The sequence below is a fragment of the Capricornis sumatraensis genome, chromosome 6 (genome assembly GCF_032405125.1).
Source record: "Capricornis sumatraensis isolate serow.1 chromosome 6, serow.2, whole genome shotgun sequence".
Lineage (NCBI taxonomy): Eukaryota > Metazoa > Chordata > Mammalia > Artiodactyla > Bovidae > Capricornis > Capricornis sumatraensis.
In genome coordinates this window covers 53291257-53318057 of record NC_091074.1, presented here as the reverse complement: position 1 = coordinate 53318057, position 26801 = coordinate 53291257, and the positions used below count along the sequence as shown (strand labels likewise).

Here is a 26801-nt window from a genome sequence, read left to right as displayed (position 1 = left end):
TCTTTTGCATGTGGCTGTCTGGTTTTCTCAAAACCATTTATTGAAGAGACTATTTTTCCCACATTGTGTGTTTTTGACTACTTTGTCATAAATGAATTGAACATGTATACATAGATTTATGCCTGGGCCCTCAATTTTGTCCCATTGGTCCTGTGTGTTAATTTTATGCAAATACTATACTGTTTCAGTTACTATAGCTTTGTAATGAAGTTTGAAATCAAGAAGTGTGATACCTCCAGCTATGTCCTTCTTGCTCAAGAGTGCTTTGGCTATTTGTGGTCTTTTGTCATTCTATACTTTTAGAATTGTTTGTTCTAGTCCTGTTTTAAAATGCCATTAGAACGTTAGTAGAGATTGCGTTGATTCTGTAGATTGCTCTGCATAGTATAATGCATGGGCATGGTCTACCTTTGCACTTGTTCGTGTCTTCTTCAGTTTCTTTCATCAGTGTCTTTTAGTTTTCAGTGTACATGTCTTTCATCTCCTTGGTTAAATTGATTCCTAGGTATTTTTTTCTCTTTGTTACAATTGTAAGTGGGGTTATTTTCTTTTTTTCTTTTCCCCTGATAGCTCCTTGTTAGTGTGTAGAAATGCAACTGTATTTGTGTTTTGATTTTCTAATGACCCAGATAACCACAGTTGTGTGGTTACTCACCTAGAGCCAGACATCCTGCAGTGTGACATCAAGTGGACCTTAGGAAGCATTACTGTGAACAAAGCTGGTGGAGGTGATGGAATTCTAGCTGAGCTATTTAAAATCCTAAAATGTGCTGGTGCTAAAGTGATGCACTCAATATACCAGCAAATTTGGAAAACTCAGCAGTGGCCACAGGACTGGAAAAGGTTAGTTTTCATTCTAATCCCAAAGGAAGGTAATGCCAAAGAATGTTCAAACTGCTGTACAATTGCATTCATTTCACCTGCTAGCAAGGTTATGCTCAAAATCCTTCAAGCTAAGCTTCAGCAGTTCATGAACCAAGAACTTCCAGATGGTACAAGTTGGATTTAGAAAAGGCAGAGGAACCAAAGATCAAATTGCCAACATCTGCTGGATCATAGAAAAAGCAAGGAATTCCACAAAAACATCTATTTCATTGACTACTCTAAAGCCTGTGACTGTGTGGCTCACAACAAACTGTGGAAAATTCTTAAATGAAGGGAATACCAGACTACCTTACCTGTCTTCTGAGAAACCTGTATGTGGGTCAAGAAGCGACAGTTAGAATTGGACATGGAACAACAAACTGATTCAAAATTGGGAAAGGAGTACAACAAGGTTGTATATTGTCAGTCTGCTTATTTAACTTATATGCAGAGAACATCATGCAAGATGCTGGGCTGGATGACTCACAAGTTAAAATAGAGATTACAAGGAGAAATAGCAACAACTTCAGATATGCAGATGATACCACTTTAATGGTAGGAAGAGAAAAGGAACTAAGGAGTCTCTTGATGAAAGTGAAAAAGGAGAGTGAAAAGCTGGCTTAAAACTTCATTCGAAAAACTAAGATCATGTCAATCACTTTATGGCAAATGGATGGGGAAACAATGGAAACAATGACAGATTTTATTTTCTTGGGCTCCAAAGTCACTGCAGACAGTGACTGCAGCTATGAAATTAAAAGATGCTTGCTCCTTGGAAGAAAAGCTATGACATACTTAGACACCATATTGAAAAGCAGAGACATCGCTTTGCCGACAAAGGTCTGTCTAGTGAAAGCTATGGTTTTTTCCAATAGGCATGTACAGATGTGAGAGTTGGACCATAAAGAAGGTTGAGCACTGGAGAACTGATGCTTTTGAACTGTGGTACTGGAGAAGACTCTTGAGAGTCCCACGGACTTCAAGGAGATCCAACCAGTCAATCCTAAAGAAAATCAACCCTGAATATTTATTGGAAGGAATGATGCTGAAGCGGAAGCTCCAATACATTGGCCACCTGATGTGAAGAACTGGCGCATTGGAAAAGACTCTGATGCTGGGAAAGACTGAAGGCAGGAAGAGGAGGGGATAACAGAGGATGAGATGGTTGGATGGCATCACCGACTTGATGGACATGAGTTTGAGTAAACTCCGGGAATTGGTGATGGACAAGGAAGCCTGGTGTGCTGCAGTCCATAGGGTTGCAAAGAGTTGGACATGACTGAGCAACTGAATTGAACTGAACTCTAGGATCTCACAGTTTCCTGAATTCGTAAAAAATTTTTTTGGTGGAGTCTTTAGGGTTTTCTATATATAATATTCTATCAGCTTTACTTCTTCCTTTCCATTTTAGATGTCTTTTTTTCTTTTTCTTGCATAATTGCCCTGGTTAGGACTTTCAATATTATGTTGAATAAAAGTGGTGAGAATGGGCATTCTTGTCCTGTTCCTGGTCTTAGAGGAAAACTTTTCAGCTTATCACCATTTGAGTTAACCGTGGGCTTGTCATATATGACCTTTAATACATTGAGTTAAGTATTGGAGGTGGTTGTTGAGAAGATGACTGTGATTGACCTGTGGGCTGGATCTATGCAATAGGAGGCTCCTCTCTTACCCCATCCTTGAAATGTACTCTGTCAGTTGTTTCTGCACTAAGATCCATTTAAAGAATGGAGCCTTGAGACAATAATGTGTTGTTGAGAACATCTGGCCTGTATACGTGACTAAACTCTTTGAAGGCCTGAATGTAAACTTTTTGCATTCCTGGCGTGCAGGTGTGGAGATCTGCTCATCTTGTGACTGTCCAAGACAAGCATAGCATGTAAGTTCCCTTGCTTATTAAAGCTTCAACCTACCAATCTGGTCTCTTTCCTTTTTTCTCCTTTCCCTCTATGAATGGAAGATTGTTTTGAATTTTACCTAGAGAACGCCTATGGCTACAAACCAACAGTAATGTCCCTGTATATTCACTTTGTTGAGAGCTCTTATCATAAATGGATATTGAAATTTTCATTTGAAAAAAGAAAAATATTTGCTTCTTCTACACTTCTTGAGATCATATCATCTTTATGCTTTATTTTGTTAATGTGGTATATCATATCAGTTTACGAATGTCAAACCATTTTTGCATCATTGGGATAAATCCCACTTGACCATGGTATTAATGATACTTTTAATATACTGCTGAATTTGGTTTGCTAATATTTTGTTGAGGATTTTTGCTCTTTGTTCATCAGGGATATTGGCCTGTAATTTGCTTGTAGACTCCTTGTCTGGTTTTGGTATCAGGCTAAAGCTGACATCATAAAATAAATGTGTTTTTCTTCCTCTTACATATATTGGAAAGAGTTTGGGAAGGATTGGTATGAATTTTTTTTTAAGTTTTTGGTCAAATTCATTAGTAAAGCCAGTGAACAAAAGCTTGGAATTTTGTTTTGTTGGGAGTTTTTTTTGGATACTGATAGAATCTCCTTACTAGTAATTGATCTGTTTAAATTTTCTGTTTCTTAATGATTCAGTATTGATAGGTTGTAAGTTTCTAGGAATTTATCCATTTTTTCTAGGTTGTATAATTTGTTGGCATACAATTATATATACTAGTGTGTTATGATCCTTTGCATTTCCATGGTGTTAGTTGTAACACCTCTTTTATTTCCTATTTTATCTTTTTTTTTTTTTAACTCTTCTTTTTCCTTGCTTGGAAAAATTGAACTAAAGGATTGTCTATTTCATTTGTTGTTCCAAAAAACTACGTTTGGTTTCATTGATCTTTTCTGTCATCTTTCTGGTCTCTATTTCATTCATTTTTGTTCTGATCCTTGTTACTGCCTTCCTATTACTAACTTTGGGCTTAGTTTTTAATTTTCTAGTTCCTTAAGATATAAAGTTAGGCTGTTTAAGATTTTTTTCATTTCTTAATGTAGGCACTTATCACTGTGAATGTCTGGCTTGGAATTGCTTTGGCTGCATGCCATAAGCTTGAATATGTTTTATTTTCATTTTCATTTGTCTCAAGATATTTCTTGATTTCTCTTAATTTCTTCTTTGATCCATTGTTTGTTCAGGAGCATATTGTTTCATCTCCATGTTTTTGAGAATTTTCCAGTTTTCTTTTCATTGATTTCTAATTTCATAGCACTATGGTTGGAAAAGATGTATGACAATTTTTTAGTCTTAAAATTATTGAATTGTTTTATGGCCTCAGTACAGTTTGGTTGCTCAGTTGTGGCCAATTCTTTGCAACCCCATGGACTGCAGCACGCCAGGCCTCCCTGTCCATCACCAACTCCCAGAGTTTACTCAAACTCATGTCCATTGAGTTGGTGATGCCATCCAACCATCTAATCCTCTGTCATCCCCTTCTCCTCCTGCCCTCAATCCTTTCCCAGCAGCAGGGTCTTTTCAAATGAGTCAGCTCTTTGCATCAGGTGGCCAAAGTATTATAGTTTCAGCTTCAACATCAGTCCTTCCAATGAACATTCAGGACTGATCTCCTTTAGGATGGACTGGATGGACCTCCTTGCAGTCCAAGGGACTCTCAAGAGTCTTCTCCAACACCATAGTTCAAAAGCATCATTTCTTCGGTGCTCAGCTTTCTTCACAGTCCAACTCTCACATCCATACATGACTACCGGAAAAACTATAGCCTTGACTAGATGGATGTTTTTTGGCAAAGTAATGTCTCTGCTTTTGAATATGCTGTCAAGGTTGGTCGTAACTTTGCTTGCAAGGAGTAAGCGTCTTTTAATTTCATGGCTGTAATCACCATCTGCAGTGATTTTGGAGCCCCCCCAAATAAAGTCAGCCATTGTTTCCACTATTTCCCCATCTATTTGCCATGAAGTGATGGGACCAGATGCCATGATCTTAGTTTTCTGAATGTTGAGCTTTAAGCCAACTTTTTCACTCTCCATTTTCACTTTCATCAAGAGGCTCTTTAGTTCTTCTTCGCTTTCTGCTATAAGAGTGGTGTCATCTGCGTATCTGAGGTTATTGAGATTTCTCCTGGCAATCTTGATTTTAGCTTTTGCCTCCTCCAGCCCAGCGTTTCTCATGATGTACTCTGCATATAAGTTAAATAAGCAGGGTGACAATATAAAGCCTTGACATACTCCTTTTCCTATTTGGAACCAGTCTGTTGTTCCATGTCCAGTTCTAACTGTTGCTTCCTGAACTGCATACAGATTTCTCAAGAGGCAGGTCAGGTGGTCTGGTATTCCCATCTCTTTCAGAATTTTCCACAGTTTATTGTGATCCACACAGTCAAAGGCTTTGGCATAGTCAATAAAGCAGAAATAGATGTTTTTCTGGGACTCTCTTGCTTTTTCGATGATCCAGCGGATGTTGGCCATTTGATCTCTGGTTCCTCTGCCTTTTCTAAAACCAGCTTGAACAACTGGAAGTTCACAGTTCACATATTGCTGAAGCCTGGCTTGGAGAATTTTAAGCATTACTTTACCAGCGTGTGAGATGAGTGCAGTTGTGCGATAGTTTGAGCATTCTTTGGCATTGCCTTTCTTTGGGATTGAAATGAAAACTGACCTTTTCCAGTCCTGTGACCACTGCTGAGTTTTCCAAATTTGCTGGCATACTGACTGCAGCATTTTCACAGCATCCTCTTTCAAGATTTGAAGTAACTCAACTGGAATTCCATGACCTCCATTGCTTGTAATGCTTCCTAAGGCCCATTTGACTTCACATTCCAGGTTATCTGGCTCTAGGTGAGTGATCACACCATCGTGATTATCTGGGTTGTAAATATCTTTTTTGTACAGTTCTTCTGTATATTCTTGCCACTTCTTAATATTTTCTGCTTCTGTTAGGTCCATACCATATCTGTCCTTTATTGAGCCCATGTTTGCATGAAATGTTCCCTTGGTATCTCTAATTTTCTTGAAGAGATCTCTAGTCTTTCCCATTCTATTGTTTTCCTTGATTTCTTTGCATTGATCCCCGAGGAAGGCTTTCTTATCTCTCCTTGCTATTCTTTGGAACTCTGCATTCAAATAGGTGTATTTTCCTTTTCTCCTTTGTTTTTCGCTTCTCTTCTTTTCACAGCTATTTGTAAGATGCTGGGTTCCAGCCCCGGTGGATCCAGGGAAGTTCGAAGCATGGACGGCGTAGGCAAGGAAAACTTATTTGTTTATTAATATAGGAATATAAGATTAGATTAGGGAGAAATAGTGTAGTAGGAAAATTAAGTGGAGGAAGAAGGCTGAATAACTTGGTTCACATGGGAAGCCAATAAAGTTCCAGACAAGGAGCTTGCACCATCTATGTTAGGCCACTGGCGTCCTCTTGAATATCGGGGTGTGCCCCGCCTTGGGCTCCCCCTCGCTTGGATCTTAAAAGCTGGGACAAGTAAGTAGACATGGTGAGCCTCCATGCCCCAGATGGGAATTCAGCCAGAAATTAGAGAGGAGACACGGGGGAAACCAGTCCAGCGACTGGCCCCGTCCTCTATTGTTCAGAAGGCCTTTTATACTTTGTGATTATACATAGAGATCAATGGGTAACACAAAGTTATGCAGCATTAGTAGCCCAGACTCTTATCAAAACGAGGCTTTTCTCTCTGCATACCTAATTGTATACACAAGTCTTAGGTAATTTACATCATCTTCCGTCCAAAAGGGCCAATTAACATTTTACAGTCTTTTTTCTGATAAGGGTTTGTCAACCAGAAGACAATTCACAAGGTGTAAGGTCCAGGGAACCTGTTAGGCAAGCTAGAGAGCTATCAGAGGGGTTTAACTGAAACATCCCTTTCAAATGCAGAAGACTAAAGCCCTGCTTTGACTTTTTTTCAGAGAACATCAGAAAAGCAGAGTACAAAAGCCGGCAGATTTTTTGGTTTTTGGGGTACATGCTCAGGAAATTCCAGGGGGAACCCCTGAAGCCTGATCATGTCCTTGCGTTTTGTCAGGCTTCCTTCCTCATGGCCTTGTCACGGGTGGGATTCCTCACGCTGGCTCCCGGCAGTAAGGCCTCCTCAGACAGCCATTTTGCTTTTTTGCATTTCTTTTTCTTGGGGATGGTCTTGATTCCTGTCTCCTGTACAATGTCACGAACTTCCATCCATAGTTCTTCAGGCACTCTATCAGATCTAGTCCCTTAAATCTGTTTCTCACTTCCACTGTATAGTCATAAGGGATTTGATTTAGATTATACCTGAATGGCCTAGTGGTTTTCTCCACTTTCTTCAATTTCAGTCTTAATTTGGCAGTAAGGAGTTCATGATCTGAGTCACAGTCAGCTCCTGGTCTTGTTTTTGCTAACTGTATAGAGCTTCTTCATCTTTGGCTGCAAAGAATACAATCAGTCTGATTTTGGTGTCGACCATGTGATGATGTCCAGGTGTAGAGTCTTCTCTTGTGCTGTTGGAAGAGGGTGTTTGCTATAACTAGTGCCTTCTCTTGGCAGAACTCTATTAGTCTTTGCCCTGCTTCATTCTGTACTCCAAGGCCAAATCTGCCTGTTACTCCAGGTGTTTTCTTGACTTCCTACTTTTACATTCCAGTCCCCTATAATGAAAAGGACATCTCTTTTGGGTGTTAATTCTAGAAGGTCTTGTAGGTCTTCATAGAACTGTTTAACTTCAGCTTCTTTAGCAATACTGTTCGGGGCATAGACTTGGATTACTTTGATATTGAATGGTTTGCCTTGGAAACGAACAGAGATCATTCTGTCGTTTTTGAGATTGCATCCAAGTACCACATTTTGGACTCTTTTGTTGACTGTGATGGCTACTCCATTTCTTCTAAGGGATTCCTGCCCACAGTAGCAGATATAATGGTCATCTGAGTTAAATTCACCCATTCCAGTCCATCTTAGTTCGCTGATTCCTAGAATGTCAATGTTCACTCTTGCCATCTCCTGTTTGACCACTTCCAATTTGCCTTGATTCATGGACCTAACATTCCAGGTTCCTATGCAGTATTGCTCTTTACAGCATTGAACCTTGCTTCTATCACCAGTACTATCCATACTATTAACTAAGTTCCAGATTTTATTATGTTTACTATTAACAAAATTCCATATTTTAACCAGATTTTTTTCTGTTAATAGCCTTCCCTTGCTCCCTGTTCCAGGCTTAGATCCAGGATACCTAGAATTAATTTTCTGTCCTCATTTAATAAGTCTTTTCGTATTTTCACCTTCTTGGAGAAGTTGTGTCTGGAGCCATCTTACCTGCTCCCATCTGGACTGATATATTTATAGATCTCCATTGTTGCTATGTTGGGATTTCCCTTTACATTTATCCTGGGGATTCCTTTCACCTCCCTTTGAGTTTGACCTCTTCTTTTTGGATCCAGTGATTTCTCTAGTTCACACCTTTCTTTTTCTTTGTTTACTATCTCACTTTGGTTCAAGGTATCTTTTGGAAGTCTTTAGATAAAGGAAAGATGGAAAAGATTTTTGCATAGATAACTTATTCTACCTTCATTTTTAATTAATTTTATGTATCAACTGGGCTAGTGGTAGAGCACCTATTTAATCAAACACTAATATTTGAAACACTGAAAATATCTTGTGGCTCTAATTAAGATCTTTATTATTTTTTAATCTTTCCTTTTTTTTTTTTTTGGCCACCCCAAGAGGCATGTGGGATCTTAGTTCGAGGCATGTGGGATCTTAGTTCCCCAACCAGGGATCGAACCCACACCCCCTTCATTGGAAGCATGGACTCTTAACCACTAGACTGACAGGGAAGTCCCATAATTAAGATCTTTAATCAGTTGATTTTAAAGGAGATTACCCTTTCAAGGTAAAGGGTAGCTCGACAAGGATTTCAATATATATTTTATTTTTTAAGTGATTAAATAAATCAAGTTAAGGCCTTATAGCAAAAACTGAAGTTTCCTGGAAAAGAAGAGATTTTGTCTCAGGATTACTCCATTAACCCTTGCCTGTGTTTCCAGACTGGCAATCTGCCCTATGAATTTCAGAATTGCCTTTCCCCACGGTTGTGTGAGCCAATTTCTGAAAATAAACCTGTCATCTATGTCTATGTCTCCCCCATCCTATTTCTCTAGAGAACACTGACTAGTATACAGGGTTTATAGAATTATAAGTGAAAGTTGCTCAGTCCTGTCTGACTCTACAATCCCATGAATTATACAGTCCATGGAATTCTCTAGGCCAGAATACTGGAGTAGCTTGCCTTTCCCTTCTCCAGGGGATATTCCCAACCCAGCGATCAAACCCAGGTCTCCCACGTTGTAGGTGGAATCTTTACCAGCTGAACCACAGGGAAGCCCATATAGAATTATAGGTTGGCAATTAATTTCTCTCAGAATTTTAAAGGCATAGTTCCATTAGTTTCTAGGTATCAGAATGCTATTGAGAAATTTGAAACAATTTTGAGACTTGAGCTTTTATATAAAATAAATTTTCTGTCTGAAACCTTGTCGAATCTAGTCATCATGCTTGGTGGTCTGAAGTTGCATGGTCAGGTTCATTTTCATCCATTGTGCTGGGCACTCAGAGTCTCTTTCAATCTGGAAACAAACTCATATCCTTTAGCTCTGGAAATTTTTCTTGACTCGTTTGAGAGTTTTCTTACATCCATTGTCTATATTTTCTCTTTCCAGAAGTCCTGTTGTTTGGATATTGGATCTAATGGTCTTCAAGTTTTCTTATTCCATTTTACCTATTTTTAATCTTTTGGGGATATTTCTTCAACCTTATCTCCTAATGACTCTCTCTCTCTTAGTCTCTAGTTTATACCATCTTGCTTTTAATTTCTAAGAGCTCTTTTATGTTTCCAGAATATTCATTCTTTTTCCATATATTTATTTACTCACTTAAAAACTAAAGTATATATTGAAATCTTTATCTATATCCCCCAAACAATGAATATTATAAATTACCATTTTCTTTGTTATAAATATAAAAACTGAAAGTTAAATTTGCATGGTTTCTAGAATATTTGGTCTGTAAAATTTAGTAATGCATAGATGTTTGTTTTCATGTTGTTATACATCATAAGCTGTTTGTAAATTTTGGAGAATAATTCCTTATATGTCACTTGCAAACATTTTCTCCCAATCTGTGGGTTGTCATTTCATTTTGTTTATTATTTCCTTTGCTATGCAAAAACTGTTGAGTTTAAGTATGTCCCATTTATTTTTGTTTTTATTTCCATTATTCTGGGAAATGGATCAAAAAAGATATTGCCGTGATTTATGTCAGAGTGTTCTGTCTATGTTTTCCTCTAGGAGATTTATAGTGTCTGGTCTCACGTTATGTCTTTAATCCATTCTGAGATTATTTTTGTTTATGAAGTTAAAGAATGATCTTTTTTTTTAAACATGTGGCTGTCCCGTTTTCGTTGATAGGCAGATGACCTAAATAGACATTTTTCCAAAGACATACAGATGTCCAACAGATACATGAAAAGATGTTCACCATCCCTAATTATTAGGGAAATGCAAATCAAAACTACAATGAGATATCACTTCATACCAGCCAGAGTGGCTATCATCAAAAAATCCACAAATAGTAAATGCTGGAGAGGGTGTGGAGAGAAGGGAACCCTCGTACACTGTTGGTGGGAATGTAGATTGGTACAGCTGCTGTGGAAAACAGTATGGAGGTTCCTTAAATAACTGAAAACAGAACTACCACATGACCCTGCAATCCCACTCCTGGACATACATCTGGAGAGAAACATGATCCATAAGGATACATGCACCCCAGTAGTCACTGCAGCACTGTTTACACTATCCATGACATGGAAGCAACCTCAATGTCCATGGACAGAGGAGTGGATAGAGAATATGTGGTGTGTATATATATAAACAGTGGAATATTATTCAGCCATGAAAAGAATGAAATAATGCCATTTACTGTAACATGGGTGGACCTAGAGAGTGTCATATGAGTGAAATAAGTCAGAGAAAGAGAAATCTTGTATGACAGTCCTTATATGTGGAATCTAAAAAGAAATGATACAAATGAACTTACAAAACAGAAAGAGACTCACAGACCTATAAAATGAACTTACAGTTGCTGGAGGAAAGAGACGGGGAATTTGGGATCAACATTTATACACTGCTGTATTTAAAATGGATAACCAACAAAGACCTATTGTATAGCACATGGAACTCTGCTCAATGTTGTGTGGCTGCTTGGATGGGAGGAGGGTTTTGGAAAGAATGGATACATGTAGATGTATGGCTGAATCCCTTCACTATTCACCTGAAATTATTGCAATATTGTTATTTGGCTATACCCCAATACAAAATAAAAAGTTTAAAAGAAAAAAAAATTTAGCAATGCAAATGCGTGACACAAAAGTTTGAATGTTACCATTTAAATTTTGTTTCACATATTAGAAACTTAAAAGAAAATTCTGTAAGTATTGATATCCCTAGTTAGTATTTAATAACAGTTTAAATAAATGTTTATATGATGCTCACATTATGGAAATGCCTTGTTTTGTTTGAAGTATAACACATGTCCTTGAATGTGTTTCCAATGCGTAGATGCTGTTTTTACTGATTATTTTTACATTTAATTTCATCTATTTATGCAAACATTTGGGTATGCTATCTCATTTTTCTTAACTGTTACACTAATACTAGTTAACCCTAAAATATAACACAGGTCTGTTTCCCTGGGTATACTAACATGCCAAGATGTTTCAGTTCAGTATGTAACCTTGTAATTTTAACATCTACTGTTTTCATACTTTCTTATTCTCATTTAACACATGCAGCTCTTAAGTTCTTATACAAAATCCAACTATCTTTCTTTTTGTTTCCCACTTTTTCCATGCATAAATCTCTTCCTTTGTCACTGCTTTATTCATCTGTATAGAGCCTTCATATATGAGGTTATATAATACATACAGGTTATATACATATGTAGGTGGTTATATAGCATAACGGGTTAGAAGTGTGGGCTCTTTAAGTTGGCTAGCCTCCCTACGTTTATTTATTTAACTTAAAAATTTTATTGAAATATCGTTGATTTACAATGTTGTGTTAGTTTCAGGTACATAGCAATGTGAGTCAGCCATACATATACACATATTCAAAAGGGCTTCCCTAATAGCTCAGATGGTAAAGCATTCACCTGCAATGCAGGAGACCAGGTTTGCTTCTTGGGTCAGGAAGATCCCTTGGAGAGGGAAATGGCAACCCACTCCAGTATTCTTGTCTGGAGAATTCCGTGGCCAGAGGAGCCTGGCAGGTTACAGTCCATGGGGTTGCAAAGAGTCGGACACAACTGAGCGACTAACACACATATTCACTTTAATTTTTTTCTGAACCTTTAATTTTGTATTGGAGTATAGCTGATTAACAATATTATGATAATTTCAGGTGAACAGTGAAGGGACTCAGCTATACATATACATGTATCCATTCTCCCCCAAACCCTCCTCCCATCCAGGCTGCTACATTACATTGAGCAGAGTTCCATGTGCTATACAGTAGGTCTTTGTTGGTTATCCATTTTAAATACAGAAGTGTGTACACGTTGATCCCAAACTCCCTAACTATCTCTTCCCTGGGGCAACCATGAGTTTGTATTCTGAGTCTCTTTCTGTTTTGTAAGTAAGTTCATTTGTATCATTTCTTTCTAGAGTCCACATATAAGGGATGTCAAACAATTTTTCTCCTTCTCTGTCTGACTCACTTCGCTCAATAAGACACTCTCTAAAAAAAAAAAAAAGACACTCTCTAGGTCTATCTAGGTTTTAGAAAAATTTGGAGGCTTTATACATTTTATTATTTATATATAATATAGGTTATTAGATTATGTTTGCTCAAGACTACCATGCCTATTTACTAAGTCTAACATGATGCAAAGGGTATCCACTCTTTTTTTGGATTCTTTCCCATATAGGCCATTACAGAGTATTGAGTAGAGTTCTCTGTGCTACACAGTAAGTCCTTATTAGTTATCTATTTTAATAGTAGTATGTGTATGTCAATTCCAATTTCCCAGTTCATACCTCCTCCCTTACCCCCTGGTAACCATAAGTTTGTTTTCTACATCTGTGACTCAGTTTTGTACATAAGTTCATTTGTACCCTTTTTTTCAGATTCCACACATAAGCATTATCTTACAATATTTGTCTTTCTCTGTCTGCCTTCACTCAGTATGACAGTCTCCAGGTCCACCCATGCAAATGGCATTATTTTGTTCTTCTTTATGGTTGGGTAATATCCCATTGTATATATGTGTACCACGTCTTCGTTATCCATTCCTCTGTTGACGGACGTTTTGGTTGCTTCCATGTCCGGGCTATTGTAAATCGTGCTCCAGTGAACACTGGGGTGCGTGTAGTTTAGAGTTGCATTTCTTTAATAATTAGTGATGTTGATCATCTTTTCATGTGCTTTTTGGCCATCTGTAAGAATGTTTGTTTTTGTCACAGCATTCTGATTATGTCTCCTGGGTGCCATATAATTTATTATCTTTGAAGATGTGTGGGAAATTAAAATTTTTGTATTGTGGTAAAAGTCTCATAATATGGAAACATACTATTTTAACCATATTTAGCTATACAGTTAAGTAGCACTATGCATGTTCACATTGTTATACAGCTGTCACCATCATCCATTTCCTGAATTTTTCACTTTCCTAAACTGAACCTCTGTTCCCTTTGAACACTTAACTCCCCATTGGCCTTCCCCATCCACCCTCCCCACCACTCAGCCCCTGGCATCTACCAGTGTACTTTCTGACTCTTTGAATTTGACTGTTCTAGGCACCTCATATAAGTGGGATCAAACAGTATATTTCTGCACCTAATTTCTGTATATTGGAATGCATTTTTAAGGTTAACTTAATATAGGCTACAAACAGATTGTATATTCTATTTTTTTCTTCCCTGTGCTGTACAGTAGGCCCTCACCAGCCATCTACTTCATACATCAGTTCAGTTCAGTTGCTCAGTCGTGTCCAACTCTTTGCAACCCCATGAATTGCAGCACGCCAGGCCTCCCTGTCCATCCCCAACTCCTGGAGTTCACTCAGACTCATGTCCATCGAGTCTGTGATGCCATCCAGCCATCTCATCCTCGGGCATCCCCTTCTCCTCCTGCCCCCAATCCCTCCCAGCATCAGAGTCTTTTCCAATGAGTCAACTCTTCGCATGAGGTGGCCAAAGTACTGGAGTTTCAGCTTTAGCATCATTCTTTCCAAAGAACACCCAGGGCTGATCTCCTTCAGAATGGACTGGTTGGATCTCCATGCAGTCCAAGGGACTCTCAAGAGTCTTCTCCAACACCACAGTTCAAAAGCATCAATTCTTCGGTGCTCAGCTTTCGTGTGAGATGAGTGCAATTGTGCGGTAGTTTGAGCATTCTTTGGCATTGCCTTTCTTTGGGATTGGAATGAAAACTGACCTTTTCCAGTCCTGTGGCCACTGCTGAGTTTTCCAAATTTGCTGGCATATTGAGTGCAGCACTTTTACAGCACCGTCTTTCAGGATTTGAAGTAGCTCAACTGGAACTCCATCACCTCCACTAGCTTTGTTCGTAATGATGCTTTCTAAGGCCCACTTGACTTTACATTCCAGGATGTCTGGCTCTAGATGAGTGATCACACCATCGTGATTATCTTGGTCGTGAAGATCTTTTTACATAGTAGTGTACAAACATCAATCCCAATTTTCCAACCCATCCTACCCACCTTTCGGTGTCCATATGTTTCTTCTCTATGTCTCTGTCTATAATTCTGCTTTGCAAACAGGTTTATCTATACAGTTTTTCTAGATTCCACATATATGCATTAATATATGATATTTATTTTTCTGGCTTACTTCACTCTGTATAACAGTCTCTAGGTCCAGCCATGCCTCTGCAAATGTTACTATTTTGTACCTTTTGCTCCCCTGGTGGCTCAGAATCTACCTGCAATGCAAGAAACCTGGGTTTGATCCCTGGATTGGGAAGATCCCCTGGAGAAGGAAATGGCATCCCACTCCAGTATTCTTGCCTGGAAAAGTCCCGAGAGAGAGGAGCCTGGTGGGCTACAGTCCATGGGGTGGCAAAGAGTCAGACACAACTGAGCAACTAACACTGTACTATGGCTAAGTAATACTTTATTGTATATATGTACCACATTTTCTTTATCTGTTCATCTGACAGTGGACATTTACCTTGCTTCCATGTCTTGGCTATTGTCAACGGGGCTGCAGTTAACATTGGAGTGCATGTATCCTTTCAAATTATGTTTTTCTCAGATATGTGTTTAGGAGTGGGATTGCTGGGTCATATGGTAGCTCTATTTTTCATTTTTTTAAGGAACCTCCATACTGTTTTCCATAGTGGCTGTACCAATTTACACTCCCACCAACAGTGTAGGAGGGTTCCCTTTTCTCTACACCCTCTCCAGCATTTATTGTTTATAGATTTTTGTGATGATGGCCATTCCAACCTATGTAAGGAATTGTAGTTTTGATTTGCATTTTCTAATAATTATCTATGTTGACCAACTTTTCTTGCGTCTCTTGGCCATCTCTATGTCTTTTTCATTTTTTTAAATTTTACATTGGAATATAGCTGATTAACAGTGTTGTGATAGTTTCAGTTGGACAGCAACGGGACTGAACCATACATATACATGTATCCATGTCTCCCAAACACCCCTCTGATTTAGGCTGCCATATAACATTGGAGAGTTCCCTGTGCTATACAGTAGGACCTTGTTGGTTATCCATTTTAAATATAGTAGTGTGTACGCATTGATCCCAAACTCCCTAGCTAGCTTTTACCCCGTTCTACCCACCTTGGCAACCATAATTTCATTCTCTAAGTCTATGAGTCTCTTTCTGTTTTGTAAGTCAGTTTGTTTGTATCATTTCTTTTTAGATTCCACATATAAGGGATGTCATATAAGATTTCTCCTTTTCTATCTGACTTTCTTCACCCAGTATGGTCCTCTTTAGGTCCATCCATGTTGCTGCAAATGGCATTATTTCATTCTTTTTAATGGCTGAGCAATATTCCATTGTATATATGTACCATATCTTCTTTACCCATGCCTCTGTGGATGGACATTTAGGTGCCTCCATGTCTTGCCTATTGTAAACAGTGCTGCAGTGAGTGAAGATCAGAGTGCATGTACCCTTTATTCTCTGGGTATATGCCCAGGAGTGGGATTGCTGGGTCATATGATAGTTCTAGTTGTAATTTTTTGAGGACCTTGCATACTGTTCTCCATAGTAGCTGTACTAATTTATATTGCCACCAACAATGTACAAGGGTTCCCATCTCTCCACATACTCTTTAGCATTTATTGTTTGTGGATTTTTTATAATAATCATTTTGACTGGTGTGAAGTGATATCTCATTGTAGTTTTGGTTTTCATGTCTCTAATAATTAGCTTTACTGAGCATCTTTTCATGTGCCTCTTGGGCATTTGTATGTTTTCTTTGGAAAAATGTCTATTTAGGTCTTTTGCTTATTTTTCAATTGGGTTGTCTTTTTGATAATGAGTTGCATGAGTTGTCTGTATATTTTGGAGATTAATCCCTTGTTAGTTGCTTTATTTGTAAATATTTTCACCCATTCTGAAGTTGTCTTTGCCTTGTTTATAGTTTCCTTTGCTCTTCAAAAGCTTTTAAATTTAACTAGGTCCCATTTGTTTTTTTTATTTTCATTAGGAGGTGGGTGAAAAATGATCTTGCTGCAGTTTATTTCAAAGTGTTCTACCTTTGTTTTCCTCTAAGAGTTTTATAGTATCTGGCCTTACTTTAGGTCTTTAGTCCATTTTGATTTTATTTTTGTGTACAGTGTTAGAGAGTGTTCCCATTTTATTCTTTTATATGTGACTGTCCAATTTCCCAGCACCGCTTATTAAGAGATTATCTTTTCTCCATTGTATATTCTTGTTTCCTTTGTCATAGATTAGGTGGCCTTAGAAGCATGAGTTTGTCTCTGGGCTCTCTATCTTGTTGCATTGATTTTTCTGTTTTTGTGCCAGTACCATATTGTCTTACTGTAGTTTTGTAATATAGTCTGAAATCAGGGAGCCTGATTCCTCCTGATTCATTTTTCTTTCTCAAGATTGCTTTGGCTATTCAGGGTCTTTTCTGTCTTCATACAAATTAAATTTTTTTTTGGTTCTAATCCTGTGAAAAATGCCATTGGTAATTTGATGGAGATTGAGGGTGCATTTATATGTAAAAATTCACTGAACTATGCAATTAGTAACTGTATACTTTATTATATTTAAGTTATACTTCCAACATTGAAAAAAGGTACAAAGTGTTGAGATTTTCTGAGACAAGTGAGACGATCCCAGGCTGACCGGGGGTGATGATGGTGGGGGGAGGGAGTTGGGGATCATAAGACAGCTTTATGGCACTAAAGTAATATTTGAGTTAAGCCTCAAAACAGTGGTTCCTAACAGTTCTTGGATCTGTCACTGTAAATTTGATGGAAATTATAGTCTTTCTCTTCACAAAAAAAGCCCCCATATACACAAAGGCATACTCAACTTGTGCATATTATTTCATGTCCCTAATAATATACATCTATGACCCTTATACAGTCAATGGGTCCTGCGCTCAAGGACCCATGCTTAGATAAATGGGTAGATTTACAAATGGGAGGGGACAAGAGTGGGATTCCAGTTAAGAAAAACCCTCTAGGAAGAAGGGGCATCTGCTAGTGCATGTGGATACTAGAGACAGCAAGGCAAGAGACAGCAAGTATCCTCCACAGTCCATCTCAGTAGAATTTCCCACTGACAGCTTGACCCAGGACTGAGTCCCAGCACCAACTCTGCAAGTGAAATTACTAAGTTCCAAGGTCTGTTTACAAAAGCTAATACCATGTTTGCTTATGAGAATCAGTTTGCCACTCCAGTACTCTTGCCTGGAAAATCCCATGGACAGAGGAGCCTGGTGGGCTGTAGTCCATGGGGTTGCTAAGAGTCGGAGACGACTAAGTGACTTCACTTTCACTTTTCACTTTCATGCATTGGAGAAGGCAATGGCAACCCACTCCAGTTGTCTTCCCTGGAGAATCCCAAGGACGGTGGAGCCTGGTGGGCTGCCGTCTATGAGGTTGCACAGAGTTGGACACAACTGAAGTGACTTAGCAGTAGCAGCATTAATATTTTACACTGAGTGTTTACCAGGAATGTCTTTTTGCTTTCTAATGATTTTTTCCATAGTGTATGAGTACACAGCCTCTTAAGCTTCTGCTGCTTGGGACACTCAAGAGATGTTTTGGGTTTTTTTTTTTTTTAAATCATTATTGTTCTTCTGTCAGTGTTGTGTCTGACTTTTTGTGACCCTGTGAACTGCAGCACACCAGGCTTCCCTATCCTTCACTATCTCCTGGATTTTGCTCAAACTCATGTCCACTGAGTTGGTGATGCCATCGAACCATCTCATCCTCTGTCGCCCCCTTCTCCTGCCCTTAATCTTTCCCAGCATCAGGTTCTTTTTCAATGAGTTGGCTCTTTGCATCAGGTAGCCTAAGTGTGGAGCTTCAGCTTCAGCATCAGTCCTTTCAGTGAATATTAAAAAAAATAATTTTATGTTTGGCTGTGCTGGGTCTTTGATGCTGCAGGGGCTACTCTCTTGTTATGCTGCACAGGCTTCTCGTTGCCATGGCTCCTCTTGTAATGGAGCACGGGTTCTAGAGCACAGGCCCAAAAGATGCAGTGCATGGGCTTAGTGGCTCCATGGCATGGGATCTTCCTGGACCAGGGATTGAACCTGTGTCTCTTGCAGGTGGATTCTTTACCACTGAGTCACCAGGGAAGCCCCTACAGAGGTATTAACTGCTTAAAATATTCATTGTACCCCTCTGCTGTGTCTATGCCTATATGAAAAGTATAGTTCCCAATTCTTTGACATCTGACTTGTCAGTGTCTTTTGCTTTGGCCAGTGGAATGTGAGCAGAAGTTCTATAAACCATATTTAAGCACTACCTTTATGAGCTCCGTAGTTCCATGATCACATTTTTTCTTCTGCCATAAAAGTGGCATGTCCTAGAGGATGCTTTGGATCCCCCCACCCCCAGTCCACAGATTTGGGGATTGTTACCACAATATAACATAGTGAAAGCTGACTAACACCAGGACATTTAGGGAAAAATCTTGAGCAAACAGCAGAATCTGTTATTGAGTCTTTTCTCAGGGCCTGGAGAATTTTCTCTCAATCTTCATCTATTATGAGAGTCAGTTTATTTAGCAGTCTAGAATATGTAAAAATGAGGAAGGTCAAAGTTACTTCTTTTTTATTAACAAAAGGAAAAAAATAAAGAACATAAACCATAATTGAGAACAAAATATTTTATTTCTCTCAATAAAACTATAGTTTACAATAGTATTTACTAAATAAATTATATAATTTCTCTTTTACAAGCAATAAACTAAATCACAAATATTTCAAAGACAATGTATGTACACGACATAAGGCCTTTTATAAATAGCTTTGCTTATCTCATTTCACTAGTAAACAGTGAAAAAATCTTTATAGAAGCTAATTTTCTATAAAGTATATGCAGACCTATTACACTGATCTTTATATGAAACCAATTTAAACTTTTAATGACATGGGCTATGATTATAACTTTGCAAAAAAGAATAGAATTTAGACTTTATTTACCATTTTGCATGGATGGATCTTTAAAAAATATATGCGCAGATTACATATGTTGCTTATGGATAATCACTAGATGCATGCAAAATGAAATAATGCAAGTGTCAATAGGAAAATAGCACTTCCAGGTCCAAAAAGGTGATTGGCAATGGTATAGAAAGCAGCTTAAACAGAGTTCATGCAGTTCTTCACAGTTCAGCAAGCAACAGCAAATGCCAGAAGACTGTGGTGTTTTTCAGATCTGCTGATCAGCCTTTCCACCAAGGCTCCCCTGACATCTTGCAAACTCCAAGTCCAGTTGATTACGATTCTGTGTGTAGTGGGGTTCGGCCGTTTCCTTTGGGTAATTCTGGAGTGGAGAAACTTCTTTCCCACAACTGTGTTCATGTGTCCTCCATCTGCCAAGGTGGTCATCATTTTCACTTACTGGGTGGGGAAAAAGGAAAGGAGATGTAAGGCTAAGTTTTGGCGTTGATTTATAATGGTGCCTGATGAGTAGGAACACAAGTTCATTCATTCTCTCAGTGACTCGTCCCTGAGAAACATGCAGGTAGAAGTGGCCTGGGATGGATTCTTTTTTTTCTTTTTAAAGATATTTTAATTAATTAATTTGGCTGCCCTTGGTTTCAGTTGAGGTACATGGGATCTTTCAGTTGCGGCATGTCTATCTAGTTCCCTGACTAGGGATCAGACCTGGTCCCCTGCACTGGGAGTAGGGTGTTTTAGCCACTGGACCACCAGGGAAGTCCCTGGGATTGATTCTTTTGCAATGATAAGCATCTAACTTCTGCAATATGTAAAGTCCACCAAGATTTATAAAGTTCTACCACATCACAGCTCAGGGCTAGGGACTTGGAAGGAAATAACACTGACTAAGCCCTCCAAGGGCACAGTGCTTTGGGGTTGTGCTGTGGTATATCGGTCCTGAAGTAAATCAGAGCAACCTGAACATAGTCTGGAACTCATGGACCCTGTGCTCATTTTCGCACACTGTCCCTGTGGCTGGGGAATAAAAAATATGTCCAGCAAATATCAGACCTAAAATGGTAGCCACTTAAGCTCAGAGGCAGCTAATTCAGCCTCTGACAGTTCTACTAGGATATATTTATGAGAAGTGGTACCATGTTCAGGCAGATGTGACAGCTCACATCTATTGGTCCTCTAATTATTACAGCTACAGGACAGTATCCAAGTTACCATCTTTGTACCTCATTTGTTCTATCTGTAAAATGAGAGTAATAAATCCTGCTTTATAAGTGATAAACCTTTTTTTTCTTAGCAAAATAGTGTCTGGGTAGAAATATACACATATACAGGGTACACGCAAATTATATATATATCATTTAGTGCCTGGCATATGTTAGTGTCCCCAACATAATGGTTAAGAAGGTTGTAGCTGGGACCACAGACATTGTATGGCCCAACACAGTCATCTGGAGACTGAAAAAACTTGAGTCCAAAGTTTGAAATGACTGAAAATTATTAGGAAAGAAACTGTGTCAAACAGCATTTTGTTTAAAAGTGAATATTTCCTCTCGCCTTTCGTGAGTTGTAACTTTTATTTACCACTGTTTCATAGTTGAGACTGCTCCCTCTTATTAATCAAAATTGGAACGGTTCTCCTGCCTAAGTCTACAACACGTTCACACTGCTACTCAAGCTGTATCTGAAAGATTATTTGAGTATTAGGTGGTATGCGCTTTAGCAGTGGGCAAAGAGGAAGTTGCTCCCTTTCTCAGGACAGATGTCTGTAAGGTCGACTTCATTTAGGCTTGACCAGTGGCATAAAAACACCCACATAAAACTACAAGTTTCTTCTAATTAGATCTGAGTCCTGCTTTCTTTAAAACCACAGGGAGGTGATAGTTGAGCTCTACTCATCCGATAGATCCCAGCTGCGGTTCCGTGTCTGGTTTCTAGTGCTAAACTGAGGCGGACACTGACCAATCTGAGCCCTGCCTGAAAGAACCATCAGTTGAAGGTCTCCAAATCCAGGACCCCATGGAGTTGGTTAAGACCTGGACTTTTGGGTCTAGAGAATACAGAGATTTAAAGAGAGAACATAACAGCTGTCTTTGAATATCTGAAGACTCACTCTGGGGAAGAAAGAGGTACTAGCTGAAATGTCACTGCCTGTGTGGCACTGTCATCAACAGCACTGGCACAGGTGGCCGTGATCCTTGGGGCAGGCGCAGGAGCACCAGGGTGTGTGAAGTGAGTACTGGCAAAAGGGTCACCCTTTCAATCCCCTTCCATCAGCTGTTGTGATGCACACACTGCCCCCCACCCTAGGAACCCAATCTGTCACCTGTTGAGACTCCAGTGAGCGTGTTAGTCACTCAGTCATATCCGGCTCTTTGAGGCCCTATGGACTGTAGCCCTCTAGGCTCCTCTGGCCATGGAATTCTCCAGGCAAGAATACTGGAGTGGGTAGCCATTCCCTTCTCCAGGGTATCTTCCCGACCCAGGAATCAAACCCGGGGCTCCTGCAGATTCTTTACCATCTGAGCCACCGGGGAAGCCGAGGATGAGAAAAAATGACTCCCTAGAACTGGGACAAATTTGTAGAAACCAGTTTTGCTTCAATGTGGAAATGTTTTCTAACTAAAGAAATGAGTGGTCTCTGAGGGAGGAGGCCAGGTGAACTGGCCTCTGGGTGGAGCTGAGGCAGTGGACCCAGGGCAGCAGGGAGGCACTCGATGACCGGTGGCCAGTGACAAGGGCTCGGGCAGTCACGGGGGGCGGTCCTGGGTCAGATGATCACAAAGTTCCATTACAACCACAAGACTACTAAATACTGTTTGTAAAATGTATACCATCAAATAACTTAGAATATTAAAAACAGTTACTGGTTTATATAATAAAAACTACATGAAAAGAAATGTAATATTGTGTTTAACCAATTTTATGAGAAATTTGTAATTCAGTAAAAAAAAATCAAACACTATTATAATGAAATATAATTTCCTTAGTATGAAAAATAATGAATCATTACCAGCTGTGGTCGTTAAAACTCCTGTATGTTCACTAAATTTTTAATTTTTAAAATTTAGGGGCTTCCCAGGTGGTGCTAGTGGTAAAGAATATACCTGCCAATGCAGTAGACACAAGAGATGCTGGTTCAATCCCTGGGTCAGGAAGATCCCCTGGAGGAGGAAATAGCAACCCACTCCAGTAGTCTTGCCTGGAGAATTCCATGGAGAGAGGAGCCTGGGGGACTAAAGTCCATGGGTCCCAGTCAGACATGACTGAGCACACACACATACGTGAATAGTTTATATTTACAATGTTGTGTTAGTTCCAGGTATACAGCAGAGGGACTCAGTTATGCATGTATCTGTTCTTTTTCAGATTCTTCTCCCAAATAGGTTTTTACAGATTGTTGAGTAGAGGAGCTCCCTGTAGTATATAGTAGGTCCTTGTGGATCTTCTATATAGGAGTGTGTGTATGTTAATCCAAAACCCCTAATTTATCCTTTCCCCTTTGGTAACCATTAGTTTGTTTTCAAACCTTGGCATCTGTTTGTATTTTGTAAATAAGTTCATTTGTTTCATTTAATATTCCACATATAAGTAATATATGATATTTGTCTCTTTCTGATTTATTTCACTTAGTATGATAATCTATAGAATTGCCTTTGTTGCTGCAAATGGCATTATTTCTTTTTTATGACTGAGCAATATTCTACTATAATATATACTACAATATTCCATTGTATATTGTACTATGTCTTCTTTGTCCATTCATCCGTCAGTGAACACTTAGGTTGCCTCCTTGTCTTGGTTACTGTAATTAGAGCTGCAACGAACATTGGGGTGTATGTATGTTTTCAAATTACAGTTTTCTCTAGATATATGCCCAGGAATAGGATGGCTGGGTCATATGATAATTTTATTTTTAGTTTTTCTAAGGAAACTCCATACTGTTTGCCATAATGGTTGTACCAATTTACATTCCCACCAACAGTGTAGGAGGGTTCCCTATTCTTCACACCCTTTCTAGCATTTAGTTTTGATGGTCAGAAAGGTGATACCTCATTGTAGTTTTGATTTGCATTTCTCTAACAATTAGTGATGTTGAGCTTTTCATGTGCTTTTTCACCATCTGTATGTCTTCTTTGGAGAAATGTTTATCTAGATCTTCTGCCCATCTTTTGATTGGGTTTTATTGATTGATTGATATTGAGCTACATCAGGTGTTTGTGTAATGTGGAGATTAATGCCTTGTGTGTCTTTTTTCCCCATTCTGTGCATTGTCTCTTCGTATTGTTTATGGTTTCCTTTGCTGTGCAGAAGCTTTTAAGCTTAATTAGGTCTCATTTGTTTATTTTTGTTTTTATTTTCATTACACTAGGCGGTGATTCCAAAAGGACTGTAGCAATTTACATCAAAGAATGTTCTTCCTATATTTTCCTCTAAGACTAGAGATCTCTTCAAGAAAATTAAGAGATACCAGGGGAACATTTCATGCAAAAATGGGCACAATAAAAGACAGAAATGGTATGGACCTAACAGAAGCAGAAGATAATAAGAAGTGGTGGCAAGAATACACAGAGGAACTAAACAAAAAAGATCTTCACGACCCAGATAATCACAATGGTGTGATCACTCACCTAGAGCCAGACATCCTGGAATGCAAAGTCAAGTGGGCCTTATGAAGCATCACTATGAACAAAGCTAGTGGAGGTGACAGAATTGCAGTTGAGCTATTTCAAATCCTAAAAGACGATGCTGTGAAAATGCTGCACTCAACATGCCAGCAAATTTGGAAAACTCAGCAGTGGCCATAACACTGGAAAAGGTCAGTTTTCATTCCAATCCCAAAGAAAGGCAATGCCAAAGAATGCTCAAACTACTGCACAACTGCACTCTCTGACATGCTGGTAAGGTAATGCTCAAAATTGTCCAAGCCAGGCTTAAACAGTATGTGAACCATGAACTTCCAGATGTTCAAGCTGGATTTAGAAAAGGCAGAGGAACCAGAGATCAAATAGCCAACATCTGTTGCATCATGAAAAATGGAGAGAGTTCCATAAAAACATCTACTTCTGCTTTATTGACTATGCCAGCGCCTTTGACTGTGTGTGATCACAACGAACTGTGGAAAATTCTTCAAGAGATGGGAACACCAGACCACCTGACCTGCCTCCTGAGAAATCTGTATGAAGGTCAAGAAGCAACAGTTAGAACTGGACATGAAACAACAGACTGTTCCAAATTGGGAAAGGAGTATGTCAAGGCTGTATCCTTTCACCCTGCTTATTTAACTTATATGCAGAATACATCATGAGAAATGCTGGACTGGATAAAGCACAAGCTGGAATCAAGATTGCTGGAGAAAAATCAAAACCTCAGATATGCAGATGACACCACCCTTATGGCAGAAAGCGAAGAAGAACTAAAGAGCCTCTTGATGAAAGTGAAAGAGGAGAGTGAAAACGTTGGCTTAAAACTCAACATTCAGAAAACTAAGATCATGGCATCTGGTCCCATCACTTCATGGGAAATAGATGGGGAAACAAAGGAAACAGTGACAGAGTTTATTTTTGGGGGTTCCAAAATCAGTGCAGATGGTGAGTGCTGCCATGAAATTAAAAGATGCTTGTTCCTTGGAAGAAAAGGTATGACCAACCTTGACAGCATATTAAAAAGCAGAGACATTACTTTGCCAACAAAGGTCAGTCTAGTCAAAGCTATGGTTTTTTCCAGTAGTTGCGTATGGATGTGAGAGTTGGACTATATAAAGAAAGCTGAGTGCCGAAGAATTGATGCTTTTGAACTGTGGTGTTGGAGAAGACTCTTGAGAGTCCCCTGGACAGCAAGGAGATCCAACCAGTATATCCTAAAGGAAATCAACCCTGAATATTCATTGGAAGGACTGATGCTGAAGCTGAAACTCCAATACTTTGGCCACCTGATGCGAAGAGCTGATTCATTCCAAGACCCTGATGCTAGGAAAGATTGAAGGCGGGAGGAGAAGGGGGTGACAGAGGATAAGGTGGTTGGATAGCATCACCGACTAGATGGATATGAGTTTGAGTAAACTCTGGGAGTTGGTGATGGACAGGGAAGCCTGGCATGCTGCAGTCCATGGGGTCACAAAGAGTTGGACACAACTTAGCAACTGAACTGTACTGAACTGAAGAGCTTTATAGTAGCTTGTTTTACTTTAGATCTAAGCCTCGCTCACCATCTCCTAGCGTTTGCCCAAGTTCATGTCCACTGAATCGGTGATGCCATCCAACCATCTCATCCTCTGTCTCCCTCTTCTCCTTATGCCTTCAATCTTTCCCAGCAGTAGGGTATTTTCCAATGAGTCAGCTATTCGTATCAGCTGGTCAAAGTACTGGAGCTTCAGCTTCAGTCTAAGTCCTTCCAAAGAGTATTCAGGGTTGATTTTCTTTAAGATTGACTGATTTGATCTTGCTTTCCAAGAGACTCTCAAGAGTCTTCTCCAGCATCACAGTTCAAAAGCATCAATTCTTCAGTGCTCTGCCTTCTTTACTGTCCACAGCTCACATACATACATGACTACTGGAAAGACCATAACCTTGACTGAATGGACCTTTGTTGGCAAAGTGATGTCCTTGCTTTCTAACACACTGTCTAGGCTTGTCATAGCTTCCTGCCAAGAAGCAATCATCTTCTAATTTCATGGCTGCAGTCACCGTCACAGTGATTTAAGAGCCCAAGAAGAGGAAACCTGTCCCTGCTTCTACCTTTTCCCCCTCTATTTGTCATGAAGTGATGGAACTGGATGCCATGATCTTAGTTTTTTTTACTATTGAGTTTTAAGCCAGCTTTTTCACTTTCTTCTATCACTCTCATCAAGAGGCTCTTTAGTTCCTCTTCACTTTCTGACATTAGGGTGGTATCATCTGTATATCTGAGGTTGTTGATATTTTTCCCAGCAATCTGGATTCCAGTTTGTAACTCATCCATGCAGCATCTCATATGATGTGCTCTGTGTATAAGTTAAACAGGGTGACAATCAACAGCCTTGTTATACTCCTTTCTCAATTCTGAACCAGTCAGTTGTTGCATACAGGGTTCTAACTGTTGCTTCTTGACCTACATAAAGGTTTCTCAGAAAACAGGTATTCTCATCTCTTTGTTTTCCACAGTTTGTTATGATCCACACTGTCAAAGGCTTTTGCATAGTCAGTGAAACAGAGGTTGATGTTTTTCTGGAATTCCCTTGCTTTCTCTATGATCCAGCGAATGTTGGCAATTTTCTCTCTGGTTCCTCTGCCTTTTCTAAACCCAGCTTGAACATCTAGAAGTTCTAGGTTCACATAATGA

General features: G+C 39.2%; 1 protein-coding gene across 1 annotated transcript in view; it reads right to left on the bottom strand.

Annotated features, from left to right (window-relative positions):
* Positions 1 to 19827: 19827 nt before the first annotated feature.
* Positions 19828 to 26801, bottom strand: part of PIP5K1B (phosphatidylinositol-4-phosphate 5-kinase type 1 beta) — a 357761-nt gene continuing 350787 nt past the window's right edge. Inside the window, exon 15 of the mRNA XM_068974227.1 lies at positions 19828 to 19925. Coding sequence (XP_068830328.1) covers positions 19923 to 19925 — 3 coding nt within the window. The 3' untranslated portion in view covers positions 19828 to 19922. The remainder of the gene's footprint in view (positions 19926 to 26801) is intronic.